Source organism: Nannospalax galili, unplaced genomic scaffold (assembly GCF_000622305.1).
Source record: "Nannospalax galili isolate Female #2095 unplaced genomic scaffold, S.galili_v1.0 scaffold1086, whole genome shotgun sequence".
NCBI classification, from domain to species: domain Eukaryota; kingdom Metazoa; phylum Chordata; class Mammalia; order Rodentia; family Spalacidae; genus Nannospalax; species Nannospalax galili.
The window spans coordinates 948,261-964,422 of NW_008354345.1; the positions used below are offsets into that span (position 1 = coordinate 948,261).

The 16,162-nt window shown below is 40.2% G+C and overlaps 1 protein-coding gene across 3 annotated transcripts in view; it reads left to right on the plus strand.

The window, feature by feature from the left end:
* Positions 1-16,162, plus strand: part of Pde3a (phosphodiesterase 3A) — a 332,456-nt gene that overhangs the window by 264,605 nt on the left and 51,689 nt on the right. For all 3 annotated transcript variants that reach the window (XM_008851600.3, XM_029555236.1, XM_029555235.1), the window contains 3 exons: positions 6,935-7,192; positions 9,601-9,755; positions 15,908-16,032. In XM_008851600.3, the coding sequence (XP_008849822.2) occupies positions 6,935-7,192; positions 9,601-9,755; positions 15,908-16,032 (538 nt within the window). The remainder of the gene's footprint in view (positions 1-6,934; positions 7,193-9,600; positions 9,756-15,907; positions 16,033-16,162) is intronic.

Below are 16,162 nucleotides of genomic sequence, written 5' to 3' on the forward strand. Positions count from 1 at the left end.
TATTTCATAAATATTCCATATCTCTGGTAATGTATTTTCATTTAATATATAAGGAAGCATGCTTTCCCACATCTTTTGATGAGGGGCCAAGAATGCTTCTCTTCTGAGGTTGTATCACTGTATGAATTGAAGTTCCAGTTTGCTTTTTGTGACTACACTAGAGCCTTCCTGCATGAATGCCAAATTGAGTTTCTTTGTAGTGGAAATGACCTTGGACCTTGGAACATTTTTAGTGGAAAGTCCTTCAGGTGTGTTAAGGTTTTCTTTTTGAATATTTGAAGTCATATCTGCCCCTACTAGTTCAGTAGAAATCCACCTTTATGAAGATGACCTATAAAATCTATGCAAATCAGTGTAAACCGGTTCAAGTTAGTTTCTAAGAAAATGAATTCCATTTGCACTCACCTGATTAGTTTATTGATACCTTATTAGCATATGTAATGTACAATAATGAATGCCTAGCCTAAACAGTCTTGGGACCAACAGCAAACTGAAGGTTCCAAATGGTAGTCTTCTCGGTGAAGCCCAGTGTACACTAGGCATTTTACAAAATAAAAGAAACCATTAGTGGCTTTGTAATAAACTAAGGTAGAATTGGGGTAAGATTAGTAGTCAGTAAAGCAAAGACTTTACTAAACTTTCATAATAATTTTAAAATATATTTTAAAAATATTAAAATGTTCAGGGCTTGGAATGGGGGATGGTTCAGTGTGGTTAAGAGTACTGACTGCTCTTGCAGAGGATCCAGATTCAATTCCCAGCACTCACATGGCATCTAACAACCATCTGTAACTTCAGTTCCAGGGAATCCCATGCCCTCTTCTGGCCTCCTCAGGGATTTTACAGCACAGGTACAGTTACCTACATGCAGGCAAAACACTCATACACATAAAACAACAACAACAACAATTTTTTTTTAATGTTCAAGGTTAGCGAGATGGCTCAGTGGTAAAATGCTTGCCACACAGGTGTAAGAATTGGATCGGATGTTCACCACCCAGGGAAGTGTCGGGCAGGCATGGGTTAATCTCAGCCCTTGGGAGGCTGAGACAGAGGCTCCTAGAGCAAACTGGCTTGGCAGATGAGTCAAATCAGCAAGCTCCCAATTTATTTCAGAGAACCTGCCTCAACATGTAAGTCGTAGAGCAATCAATGAAGACACCCGGCATCTTCTGGCCTCCACACACATACATATACACATGCACACACATGCACATACATGGGAAAATGCATATACATGTGTGCCCACAAAAATTGAAATGTTAATGATGCCAATTAGTAGTTTAAAAACCATTGCCTCCGTTTGTCGTGTGTGTGTGTGTGGTGTGTGTGTGTGCATGTGAATATGCTATATGAAAAAACCCTAATGTAAATGTATAGAATTGGAAGGACCCACCAAGGGCTTATAACCTTCCCACAGTCTACCTAATTTCTCAGCTCTAGTGTGATAGCGTGTGTGATCCCACTTTGAGTTTCACATAGACTTGCAAAGTCTAACTTTCTCCTGCTTCTCTCTTTTCCTCCAGTTAAGATAAAATAGTTTCCAAAACAAGTGACACTTCCAGAGATGTAGGGAGTAGGAAGATCTGAGAATTACTGTATATCCTGTTCCTGAACAGGGATGCTATTTCATTCATTAAGTTGTTGATGCAATCATCACCCTTAACTACCTGGTAAACAGAGGTGTAACCTGACTGCCATGAGCCATTTCAGTGGAGACTGAGCAAGCACTGTTTGCCTCATCTCTCTTCCTCGAGAGGGGACAATCTTCCTAATCATCTACAACAGTAAATTCCAGTTGATTGCTCTATTGATACAACTGCCTGCTTTATCTTTCTTAAGGTCTATTAATATATATTGGCTTCTGTATTTTCATCTGCATTGTTCCCATAGTTGCTTCCTAAGCTGCCTTAAAATGTTTTTAGAAGCTCTTTAATCTGCCAAGTTTAACGGAAACCCAACACAGTGCTTCAGCAAATACTCTGACATGTTACTTAAAAGATAAATTATTTTGCAGTCTGTTGTAACTCATAATAATGAAGATCCTGAGATGCTTTTTACAGAGAATGAGTTCTTTCTGACCCCACCCACATTCAGAGTCCTCCTTTGTCTAAGCAGCGTAAAGCCTCAGCGGCACAGGAGCAGGGATGGAAGCGGAGTTTCTCTAATTGAGTTGATATGTGCATGTCTAACCTGGAAGTTAACTTTAAGTTGACTTTAACTGTCTTTTTATTTTCCAGGTATGCTACTTTTCTTGTCACTGTGATAAGATACTTTGAAGAAGCAACTTGAGAGGAAAGATTTATTTTGGCTCATTTGTGAGGGTTTATTTCACCATGGCAGGGAATCCATGCAAGCAGGACCTCGAAGTAGCTAGTACATTGGGTTGGCAGTTGGGGGGAGATGGAGGGGGAGGGGAAGGGAGAAGGGGAGAGGGAGGGAAGAAGGGAGGAGGAGGAAGAAGGGAGGGGAAGGGCTAAAGGAAATCTGGCCAGGCATGGGAATGGGCTGTAACACCCAAGACCTACCTCTCCCCAGAGACCTACTTCCTCCAGCTGTGCCCCAGCTCCTAAAGCTGACACAGCCTCCCAAAACAGCAGCATCAGCCAGGGACCAACCCTTCAAATACATGAGCGTATGGAGGGACATATCACAGTAAGACTCTTACCCTGGACCTCTGATTTAAGACGAGCAGTGAGCTAGAAATAGTCTAGCTCATACTATCACAGTGCCATTCACATCTCTGAAAGTCTAAGGCCAGCCTGAGGTAGGATATCTGGAGACAGTGAATAGACCCTGTGAACACATGGCGGGGAGATGGTAAAGTAGACCGTATGAAGACACGGGGAGAGGGTGGTGTTTTAAAAGAGGTGCTTGAGAAGAAATGGATGTACCAAAATCTGGTATTTTTGGTTTGATATATAAAACTCTGCTTTCCTCCACTGTTTATCAGAGATAAATTCCAGATTTTCTATTTAAAGGTGGGGATCCAAACTTGGTTGTCATTTAAACAGCATCTCGGGAATTACACTTGTATTTTCTGAAATGTTGAATATAAATATTTCCATTATAAGGAGAGACTGTGAAGTAGAATGTTTTATGTTGCTTGGGACTTTTTTTTTAAAAAAAGGAAAGGACTTCTTTGAGCATTCGTAGCTTAACAAGACTCCACTATGCTGTGGGGCTAATGTAACTCATTACCACACAAAGGATGATTTCAGGTTGTCAGTGTAAGATTTTCCTTTAAAGTGACTTTTGCATAAACTTGACTTTCAGTGTTTGTTACTAAGTATTTAATAGCTGAATGAAATATGATTATTGTTGGTATAACTAGAGATTTTTTATTTCAATAGACAAATTCATCCAGTTGTTCCCATTTTGTTTTTTTTTTGATAAATTATTTGATTTTTGGAGAATTTCATGTATGAGTACTATATTTGTATCATTTCCACCCCTCCCTCTTATCCACCTTTATACCTCCCTCCCATTCTTCTCCGACGCCCTCTCAATTTGATTACTTCTTCTTTAGTTATTGTTACACATACATATAGACACACACATATATATATACACACAAGTAGACTACTGAGTCCATTTAGTATTGCTTGTGTGATTTTAAAAATACCATCTCAGGGGCTGGAGAAATGGCTTAGCAGGTAAGACCATGGGCTGCTCTTGCAGAAGACCTAGGTTCAAATCCTAGCACCCACATGGCAGCTAACAATCGTCCTAACTCCAGTTCCAGGGAATCTGACACTCTCTTCTGCCTTCCTCGGGAATTTCATGACACAGGCGCACTTACCTACATTCAGGCAATACACTCATACACATAAAGTAATAAATAAAATATTTTAAAAACACGATCTCAATAACTGAATCTCTTGCTACCTGAAATTCCTTAATAGTCACTCCCTGAACATGCAGATTTCTTTGCACGTTATCTCCTATTTCTGGACATCGCAGCCAGCCTACCTTTCAGCCTTTCAGCATTTCATGTGTGGTTAGTCTTGGCAGGTTTGGAGCAAACAAATTTGATTGTTAGTTTTGAATTTCAGGCTTCAGAGAAGCCTTTAGTTCTTTGAACCGAAAAGACAGAGATAACTTCTTACATACGGTGCAACTTTTCAGTGTCGCACAGTTCTATTCTTGAATCAACCCAGTCAAGCAAGGACATGACTTCATGGTAGTAGGCAGTAGGGATTGGGCATTGCTACTGTTTCTTTTTCCATATGTAGGTGTACATGTTGACCCGTCAGTGGAGTCCAGATTGCATGTCTGGCTTTTGCTTCCATTTAAGGACTTTGCTATGAAACTATACAATATATATGAAACCTATTGCATTATAAGAACAGGTTTTCCGAAGCATAATATTTGTATTCTTTGTGATTTTCAAATGTGCGTACAGTGTACTTGGATCATATGCACCCCCAAACCCCCAACCCCTCACAAGTCTATCATCTACCTCTTCCCCCTAGTTCCCCTGCCCCTCCTAGCTTTATGTCCTCTTTTTCTTATACCCCACTAGGTCCAACTTAAAAGTCTATACCATACCAACACTCAAATATCTAATCTTAAAGATTTTTATGTGACAACTTTGACCATCAAGCATAAATTCTCACTTCTGTTCTTAAACTTAGATTGTAAAAGTTTAGTATTTTTCTCTGACTATATAAGAAACTTATGAATTACTTTAACAAAATATAAGTAATATATATTTTAAAAACATAAGGGGTTGATGAGATGGCTCAGTGGGTAAAGGCTCTTGCCACCAGCCTGATAACCTAACCTGAGTTTGATGCCAGGAAGCTGTATGCTTGAATACCAAAACTGATCCTGGAAAATGTTTTCTGATCTTCACAAACATGCCATGGGGTGGGTGCATGCGTACGCACGCAAATAAGTAAATAAATGAAACTTTAAAAGCTTTTTTAAAAAGTCAAACATTAGAGAATTTTGAAAAGGTTTTACTTCTCACCAATAATTTTTTTTAAAAATCGAATCCTAACTCTGAGTGAGCATGCTCTAGATTTTGTTAGTCTCATTGTCAAAAAGTCTTAAAGTTTTCTGTCCTTAAAATAACATTTGACTTAAATTTCAAATTTTTATGGAGGCAAGCCAGTGGCTGTAGATGAGAGGGGTAACGTTCAGGGTCATCAGGGTCATTGTCTTCACTGCAGAGTAGCACACTGGGGGATTTCTCCCAAAAGCGTGGTACATGACCTTGAGAGTATGTCTTGCAAAAGGGGGGCACTAGCCCAGTTCAGTGACAGTTTAATGACTCTTTTGATAAGAAATATAAATGTATATGATATATACGTAATTACCCTAAAGCTGTTAACATGGCACTTGAATTTTCACAAAGGTTTATGAACAGCTTGCTACTCTCCCTTTTGAGTTATTTTACCAGTTTGATAGTTATAGTTGGTTTTGCTCTATTAATTGGCATTTACCTCTGAGTGAAGGAAATAGTTTGTTTTGTTGTGCTTAATTTTTGTTGTTGTTTGTTGTGAGACATGGAGAATCTCATTATTCAAACTAGCCTTAATCTAGCTGCGTAGCTGAGGATGAGCTTGAACTACTTATCTTCCTGAATGGAATAATGGTCATTTGTCATCATGCCTGAGTGCAAATAGTCATATATGCATACACACACGTGTATACACATACACACACATACACACATGCGCACAGTTATTTACCCCTTATTTGAATCGTTAATACCATTTTTTTCTTTCATTGTTTTTTGTTTTTAGAAGCTCTTTATTTACTGTGTTTTGTCTTCTGTGTAGCAAGTGTTCTCCCACAGACTGCTTCCTTTGCTTATGGTACGTTTTCTTACATAGATGTTCTTATCTTTACGTGAACAGTTCTGTGAGAGGATTCCTTGAAAACTTGCAAGTTCATAAGTTTAAAAGTTTCTGTGTGCAAGATTATAAAATATTCCCTTATACTTTCTTTCCATCTTGTACTTTATACATTAATTTTTCATCTCATTGGAATTTAAGTTCATTGTAAAAGAATTATTAAAACTCTGTAGCCTCTTACTGAAAAATTTAAGCACTATTTGTTTTTTATTTTATTGTATTTATGTATTTACTTTTCATTTATTTTTTGAGAGTGTCTCCCTGTAGCCCCAGTTGGCCTGGAACTCGTTATGTAGACCAGGCTGGCCTCGAACTCACAGAGATCTGCCTGCCTCTGAGTCCCAAGTGCTGGGGTTAAAGATATGTGCCACTGTGCCTGACTTAAATGCTATTATTAATTTCTATATTGTAGATATTAGATATAGCACAACCATTACTGAAAACTTGTAACTGCTAGAACAGTATCATATTGCACGCATTGTCTCTTTTTATTTTTATAGTTATCTTCTGAGTTGAGCATTAAGTTTTCTTTTTCTTTGCCTGGTTTGGTTTTGTTTTTTGAGACTGAGTCTCCTATATCTCAGGCTATTCCTAAACTCACTCTATAACTCCGGATGACTTTGAACTCCTGATCCTCCTACCTCTACCTCATAAGTATTAGAGTTATAGGCATACACCCCCCATACCCAGCTCTGACATGATTATTATTATACCTGTATCACAGATGGATGAAATGACAGCTTAGACATTTTAATAATTTGATAGACATAAGGAGCTGGAGAAGTGGAGGATTTATCTAAATAGCCTGGTCCAGAACCTGCCTTTCTAATCATGATGGTGCGTAGTTTAAATTTACATGAGTTCCTTGTACGCTGCATCATGACTGCTTCACAGGCTGACTCTAGAACTCATGATCTTCCTGCCTCAACCACCCGGGGGCTGGGTTTACAGATGAACCACCATACCGACAGTTCCGTTTGTTTTCAGTCAAGAGCTGGGCTCCATTCACCGTGCTTCCTTCCACACTTGGGCCCTTTCTGTCCTCACCTTCTCTTGCTTTGCTGTCTCAGTCTTCAGGAACCAGCATCACTGTGGATATCGCTGTGATGGGCGAGGCCCATGGCCTCATCACTGACCTCCTGGCAGACCCTTCTCTGCCACCAAACGTGTGCACATCCTTGAGGGCCGTGAGCAACCTTCTCAGCACGCAGCTCACCTTCCAGGCCATCCACAAGCCCAGACTGAACCCCACCATGTGCTTCAGTGAGAACTATACTTGTTCAGATTCTGAGGAGAACTTGGAGAAAGATAAGCTGGCCATTCCCAAGGTAGGTATAAAGGGTCTAAATCTATAAAGATGTACAAGGATGATCTTTTCACAACTTTGCTTCCTGTCACTTCAAAACCACCTGTTTGTTGTTGTTTGAGACAGGATATTCCTGTGCAGTCCTGACTCTCCTGGTACTTGCTATGCAGCTGGGTTCATTGCTCAGACTGGCTGCCTGAGACTCTCCCCAGTGCACAGCACACCATGCCTGGCTTTCATGTTGGCTTTTTCATTTAAGCTCTGATGTTTTTGTCTCAGAGTGCCAGGCTGTTTTCTAGGTGATAAGACTATTGCAGCAAAAGCCAAACTAAACAACAAACACAGCCTCAAACCCACGAATCTCTGCTCCATAGGAGTGTGACTTTCGTTTCAATTCCATTGCCATCTGTTCTAGCTTCTCTTTGGTCGCTGTGATTAAAAGCATTTAATAAGATGATGCTATACAGCAGTCCCTTCTGCACAAAATAACTACCATCATCATGACTTCAGCTGAGCCTCATCACTAAACATCATCACAATTGGGCTTGTTGACGGTTGTGCTCATTCATTAAAGGAGGGCCAAGCAGGGTCACTGGACCCTCACCTGAATATCCAGCCACTTTTCCCAGCCAACTCTATCAAAATACCTGAAGGCAAATCCTGAACCCATCACTCTAGAGTCCAGCCTTGGCAGACAAAAGAAAAATGAGGAGGAACCTAATAGAGGGATGCTTTTAGAAGCCCTTGTCAAGAAACTCCAATGGACTCTCACATGAACATGTGAAAATTGCCCTGTTCTGACTTTTTTCTAGTTCCCTGTCTAGAACTTGTCATGCTATTACTCTTGCCTTTACTTCTCCTTCACATCTCCTATTCTGGATTCAAGGACTTTCTTTTCCCCTTAGAGATAAGAGTTATGTAATTTGAGAGTCTTTTAGATAGACCCACTGAAGGGGTTCTCCAATTCCCTCACCCTGCATCCCTGTTGAGCATGGAAGAAGCTGGAGCACTCTGCATCCCTGTTCCCTATTGGCAATTTGGGTAGCCCCTTCAGAGGATGGTGTAATAAGAATAGAAGGTAGGAATTGGCTAGACAGTTAGGGTAAAAAGACCCCAAAGAAATGTAGCCAGTTTCTTGCTAAAAGTCAAAACGTCCTTAGGACTGTTAGCAACATACTCTGTTCCAAAGGCCAAAAATGTCAAAAGTATTTGGGAGCTTGTATCTAATCCTTAAAAGATTTTAGGGTTACCTCTTCAGAGGGGGGAATGTTAGAGTATCCAAAGTCCCCATAAAAATAAATAAAGAAGAAAAAAAAAGAAAAAAGTGATAGGGAGATGTGGGAGGTGTTGGAAGGGAGAGAGTGGGCATGGATTTGATCAAAACACCTTTTATGTGTGTATGAAATTCTCAATAAGGTTTTTGTAAAAGTTAAAAAACAAAAAACATTCTGACCAAAAGCAGCTTAGGAGAGGAGAGAGTTGATTTGGCTCAGGCTTCTTAGTCACACTCCATTGTCCAGGGAAGCTGAGGCAGGAGCTTAAGCAGGAACCTGAAGTAGAAACCATGGAAGAATGATGCTTACGGCTGGCTTGCTGGTCATGCTGAGCTAGTTTTCCAGACAGGCCCACCTGACTAGAGATGGTGCTTCCCACAGTGGGCTAGGCCCTTCTACATCAATCATCAATCAAGACAGTCTGCCAAAGACCCATGTCATGCAATGCCCTTGGAAGGCAGATGAGGACATCAGATTCCCCTGGAACTGGAGTTATGGAGGATTGTTAGCCTTGGGGCTGCTGTGGTTGGAGGAGAACTGATGCAGAGAGGGGCCAGTAGACCCTTATGTTCACAGTGGATATTGGTGACATTGTGTCTCTGATCAGTCACATTTATCATGAGAGGTGTACACTGTACAGCATCTCAGTTACATTCTCACACTTAACTACTGTCATCTATAAATTGAGGCAGTAAAAATAATCCAGGAACACTTGAGGCCCTAGACTGTGTACAAGATGATAGAAATGAAGCCATGCTCCAAGCAAAGGCTTTCGTGAAAAAAAACAGAAAAACAAAAAAAAACTTGTGCTCTAATAAAGAATACAGTGTGTGTATAGTTGTGTATAAATTCTATTGAGTTAATAGAACTGTGAAATTATCCCAGGTGTAATTGATTCTTTTTCTTCATAATCCCGTATTTGTATAAGCACTGAAACAAAGACTCCAAATGTTCTTTTTATAATATTCATAGCTTTGGGGCAGAGATCTATTCACAGACTTTCCAAATGCCCGGGTTTTTAATCGATGATATCCAGCCAATATAAGCTTCATCAGTTCACGTCCATTTAACTCATTTCCCTTCCATTATATTGCATAAAGGTTAACAAGCTAAGAGCTATAATATGGTTGGTAATAAAGTTCACATTTCTTTCTAGCGCTTGAGAAGAAGTTTGCCCCCAGGCCTGTTGAGGCGAGTTTCCTCGACTTGGACAACCACCACCTCAGCCACAGGCCTGCCCACCCTGGAGCCTGCACCAGTACGGAGGGACCGCAGTGCCAGCATGAAACTGCATGAAGCATCATCACCCAGGTTAGACTCCACTTCTCATGTCGCTCAAGAGAAGCTACTTACTGAGAAGGATTTATAGAGTGTAGGAGAAGCAAGGCCAAACCAGAGTTCTTGAGACACTGGCTTGGAAAATGCCCTGGGTGCTTCAATGCAGAACTCTGCTGGCATTGATTCCCAGTGTGGGTGTGACCTGAAATGTGAGTGTCAAGAGTGAGCTGAGATCCTCCCTGCTCCTGTGATCTGGAGGGAAAAAGCTGAGGTCAGAGTAAAGGCAAGCTACGGTTTGCCTCCATTGAGGGCCATAGTGCAAACTTCAAAGACATCTAGAATGACATTTGCAAATGATCATTAGATCCCATGGCCTGCCAGACCAGCTGTCCTAGCATGTAGAATTGTAGATCAAAAGTAGATATCCCAAGAACATGAGTATATTCAAATATTTTTAAACTGACTTTTCTTTTATTTCGTACAGTTAATTGATCCTTTTTTTTAATCTTCACCATCAATTGGCACATCTTCACCCTTAGTATGTCCGCTGTATAATCACATGAGCTCTGACCTTAGAAACCCATTTGCGAAGTCTTTTAAAAACTAAGGCACTCCTGAAGGGCTTCCCTGGCCAGCAAACTGAGAATCGTCAGTCTCTCAGACCTCAGCGGGGTAGTCAGCTTACAGTTAGGAACTTTGTTATAGAACTGGTCGTACGGGAGCTTTGTCTTTTGAAACACATATTGGCTTTATTCCTAGACTTGTCTCTGGGGTCTTTGCCTTTCTTGACTGACTTTCTAGCATCTCTTCCTTTTACTGTCCTTGGGTGGTGTGGGGAAGGAAGCTCAGAGAGCAGAAGCAACCACAGTGGGCAGCATCCCTAAGATATTGAACTAAAAGGAAGGTTTGTTCATGGCAGCCCCCTACCTTGCTTTCTTGATTTAAAGTGTTTGTCAGTCTCTTCTGTATTAATGTTGTATTCTATGTAAGGATCAAGTGGAAATGCTTCTTCATATACCCCTATAATTCCCATCCTCCTTATTACCTGGACTTTTGCAAAACTTGCAAATGATATCACAGGTGGAGGTACACAGTTTCATGAACATTTTCTTTCTTTTTTTTAATTATTTTTATTTTATGTATATGAGTGTATTGCCTGCATGTATGTGAATGCACCCATATCGTGCAATGCTGTGGAGGTCAGAAGACAGCTTCAGATTCCCCTGGAACTAGAGTTAAGGACAGTTCGTAGCTGCCATGTGGGTGCTGGGAATCGAACCCTGGTCCTCTGTAAGAGCAGTCAGTGCTCTTAACTGCTGAGTCATCTCTCCAGCCCCTCATGAACATTTTGTGAAGGTTGAGATGAGACATAACCAGTAATATTTTTCTCTGAAAATGTAGACAATTGTCATTTTCTACTACAGTAACAAATACTGAAAAATGACAGTTCATAATATAAATATTAATTTTAAAATATTAGTTATGGGTCTGGAGAGATGGCTCAGCATTTAAGAGCACTGGCTGCTCTTGCAGAAGACCTGGGTTCATTCCCAGCATGGTGACTAGCAAGCATCCATAACTCCATTTCCAGGGGAATCTGATGCCCTCTTCTGACCTCCATGGGCATTGCCCAACACAGGTACATTTATATACATGCAGGCAATATACTCATACACATAAAATAAAAATAAAATATTTTTAAAAAACTAAATAGTAATTCTATTCTCTCCATATTATGAGACAGGTTTCTTTTTTAATTTTTAAATGTATTTATATTTTATTTCATGTGTATGAGTGTATTGCCTGCATGCATCGAATCCCCTGGAACTGGAGTTACCTACAGTTAACTGTCATGTGGGTGTCATTCGATGTCCTCTTCTGACCTCCACAGGCATTGCACAACACAGGCGCACTTACGTGCATGCAGGGGGACGCATTTTGTCTCTTGGTTTGAGGTACACCCAGTCAAGGCTGGGAAGGCATTGCAGTGGCAATGCCACTTCATATACCAGTATAACTAATCTGCCTTATTCAAAGGAACAGCCCCAATAATCTAACCTCCCCCAAGTGGCTCCAGGAGTGTGAGGGCCCTTGCTCATACCTTGTCCTCCCAGAAAGCAGAGGAAGTAGAGGCAGGAGAGGAACTCCATCAGACCATGAACCTGAAGGCCAGGCTCCCAGTGAGCTACTTCCTCCTGTCAGGCTGCACCTCCCAAAGGCCCCACAGCCTCCTAAAACAGAGCCATCATCTGGGGACATTTTGCACACAACAGAGCCATCATCTGGGGACATCTGTAGGAGACATTTTGCACACAAACCATACTGCCAATGCAGATTGCCAAGTTTTCTAGCACAGTTTAGCCAATGCTCCATGATTTTGTGTGCAGAAAATGACTCCGTGAAAAAAAAAAAAAAAAAAAAAAGGAATTGTGCCTGCTCAAGTCCCTCCTTCAAGTTCAGTGTTGCTACTTCTAGTCCAGTCTTCCATTATGTTAAGTGAAATTAGGCGCTAAAACTGAAATCATCACAAAGAAGAGGGTTCCAAGAAATGTTTACGAGCTTAGCTTCAAAAGATCTGGCTGAGCTGCTTTATAAATAAATACTGAAACTCAGATACGTTCAACAAAGATAAGGCATGGGTGTCCCACTCATTCCATTCCTCAGACTCTAACAACTCTACAGATGGTGAGCTCACAGATATTTTTCTCTTTCTGTAGCTACCCCTGAATTTCAACATCCTGGAAAAAGTCATAGAATAAAATCTAAAAGTTGTACAACATTTTGAACTCATGAAATTCATTCTGAAGAGAACTTGGCTCTTGAAGGGAAAACCACATATAACAAAGTAGCTGCTGTACACCAATAAACCTGGATGGCTCTCGCCCTTGATTATAAACCAAAGTTCAAACCGTCATGTAGAGCTATTGCCACAACGGTTGACGATTTTAACACTAGGAGTTTTAGCTTCTTCCTCTACACTGTTCTTGTTTCTTCTTTTCTTTCTCGGTCCTTCCATTATGTTTCCTCAGGGACTTAATGATCCAAAGCCAGAGAAGTGAACCTTAAAACCTGTTCCTTATTGTGTGCAGGTTGATAATTTCCTTCTGGGAAACTTAAAATAATGTCTGCTAAGCAGACACAAGATGGAGAATCAGGGGAACTGAATCACTCAAACCTGCATTCCAAGAGATCATGAGCTTTTCTGAGCCTCCATCCTACAAGGGTTGGTTTAGAGAGCTATGGTATAATCAGAGGAGTAAATTTAATGGAAGAATACTAATAGATGCTTTTAAAAATAGACTTTAGAGGGGCTGGATTGATGGCTCAGTGGTTAAGAGCACTGGCTGCTCTCACAGAGGACCCAGGTTTGATTCTCAGCACCCACATGGTGGCTAACAACCATAGGTAACTCCAGTTACAGGGGAATCCAATGCTCCCTTCTGATCTCCACAGGCACTGCATGACACAGGTGCACTTACACGCAGGCAATACACTCATACACATATAGTTTTTTTAAAAAGACTTTAGAGAAACAGAAATTGCTGACATACATTGTCCTGGGAGTCATTCTAGGTTGATCTTTTAACTGACCCTTGACTTTGTGAATCACACATAAAGGAAGTTGTAAACTTCATAAAAGACATTATTGCCAAGTAGGTTGTTTAGACTTTAGGGTGGATTGATTGCAGGAAGAAATGCAGGTATAAAAGCTCCTTCAGAGCATGAGGTTAAGACCTTCCTCCTCTTGAGCAGAAACCCTTCCGCTATTGCATCACAACGAGTGATCCACTTAAAGTTCTCTCTAAGCTCTTTTCCTTTCCAGAATCCAAATTATTACCTATTCATGAGATCAAAGCAGGAATTAGGAAGTAAGGGTTAGTGAAAAGCTGAGAACTTCCTTGAGCTTCACAGAAAGTTGTATGTGAAAGTGCCTGACACAAAAATGCACTTAAGTAACATGCATCGATTTATTATTTTATTAATAGTATAATATTGTAAATTAAAATATACTGGATGAAAATAGGGTAGGTAGGGGTTAGATTTTATTTATCTTGAATTTATTACATACCAATACATTAAGGGTACTCTAAACTTCCTGTTAAAGTTTCCAAAATGTGCATATTTTAAATGTTTTTATTGGGAGTAATAATAAAACAGTAGTGGATATTTTTTGAGTTAACCTCTATCAGGTATGTTTTTGGAATATTAAAATAATGTTAAAGTATTTAAAAAGTCTACAAAGAAGAGTGATAATTTATTCATTATATGATATTCTAAGAAATGAAAACAGTGTGCTATACACACATTACATGTTTTCTTCATAGTAAATATTACCAGTTACTCAGGCGAGGAAAATGAGTGAAAAGACTGTTACCAGAAGGAAGTAGTTGGTAGTCCGAGTCTCAAAGTTTTCTTTGATCTCATTCACAAAAATCCAAGCATTTGCAAAATGTTAAAGATGAAATTTCTAAGAAGGCATTGAAACATTTCATAAGCATCAATGGTTTTTGACAATTGCTAAGTTCCCCTTTCAAAGGTCTTTCATAAGGTATGTGACAAGTTGCTATTAGAAGTAACAGAAAAGGGGAAGTTTTCAAATATAATAGTTGGAAAAAATATCCAAAAGTACCAAAGGACAGGGAGGGAGGGAGGGAGGGAGAGAGGGAGGGAAGGAGGGAAAAAAGAGAGGAATGAAATAAACATACAAGTGTCAAAACAACATAGTATCAAATCATCCTCAAATTATAGATTCTGTTCATTGCCCAATTTACTGGTGATCAGAGGAAGCAGGCAGGGGAGGGCGCATGCTCAGCATGTTTCCCTTGTATAGATCTGAGACCACTGATGCAGTTCTCTAAGTACCCCTTTCTTCCACGGCAGCCCATCCTTTGGTTTGGATTTGACACGCAGCAGCTGAGCAAAGCATGGCTATCATTGCTTGCACAGAGAGACCCATTTTGGTTATGGACCCTCTCCAAATTATACCCATTAATTACATAGCTTATATGACAAGCTCTATATATCCATGACCCCATAATTCCTTCAATTTCAGGATTATTTACAATATGCCACCCAGATAGATCAGTCATGTCCTGCTTCCAGTGCCAACCTAACATTGTAAAAATTATCAAATTGTCAAGTTATATTCATGCAAATTATAGATTTTACCCTGTACCAAATTCACTGGTGCTTGAAAGGACACAGGTGCTAGAAAAACACAGGCCAAGCGCTTTTCACTTGGAGCAGTCCGAGGTTGTCAACACAGCCTCCTGAATTCTGTTCTCTCCCAAATTAGGATGGATAATGTTTCCAGTTCAGTTTGTAAGGTTTTAATCAGTATGTGCAACAAACTTGTGCTTGAAAGACTCCCAGAATTGGTATCCCATTAATGTATCTTCTGTAATGTCCTCTAACCAATCCTCTATAGATCAATTATTTCCAGATTTATTTCCAGGGAGCGACCTAATGAACCAGGAATATTCTGGTAAATGCATTGCTGGGGTATAGACAGTCTGTTACCTTTCTCCTGATCAACATGATCAGTATGTTTAACACTAAGTCCATCACTGAAGTATTTCTTTCCAGGGCATCACCAGTAGAGAGAAATTACAGGATACTGCTGTAGGTCTCCTCTGTACACAAACACTGCATTACCAGTGGAGGGAAATTACAGGACAGGTCTGCTACTAATGTTTCCCTTTGTAAGCAGATGCCGCAATGAAACATTATCTTCAAGTGGCTTTGTAAAATGTTAACTTTTAAGTATACATTCAGCAAGAATAATGTGCAGTAAAGAACACAGGAGTAAGCACTGTGTCATTTATTTCTCATATGAAGAATCTTCCATCTCAGCCAATCATTCTGTAAGATTGTTTTAGAAAGTCTGTAAGGAATGTGATTATCGACACAGAACAAAGTGTGTTTTATTTTTCTGAATTGGAGTGAATGGAAAGCCATCTTTTCTCTTTTTACCCAGTATGTTTGATGAGTGACTGATATATATCACGATAGTAGAGGCTGGATTTAGCTTATTTTTTCATTTGCAAGTTAAGTGCTGCTGTGGTGACCAGAAACAAACCCTCAGATTGGCAAGTCTGCTGTGGAAATGATAGCTGGTTCTGGCAAGATCTGCCCAATCATTGCTGAGTAATTTCTTCATTTTTCCTTAACTACTGTCTTTGCAGTGCTGTTAATCCTGATTCTTGGAATACCCCAGTATTGATGACACTCACCAAGAGCAGATCCTTCACTTCGTCCTACGCTGTTTCCGCAGCCAACCATGTAAAGGCTAAAAAGCCAAACCGCCCAGGTAAGTAACCTCTGGGGCGGGTACTCTGAGTGGTCAGTCATGATGGAACCAAGCCTTTCACAACAAAGACCCTGAGATCCTGAGACTGTCCACCCTCAAATCTCTTTGATTAAACTCTTCTAAAATAGAA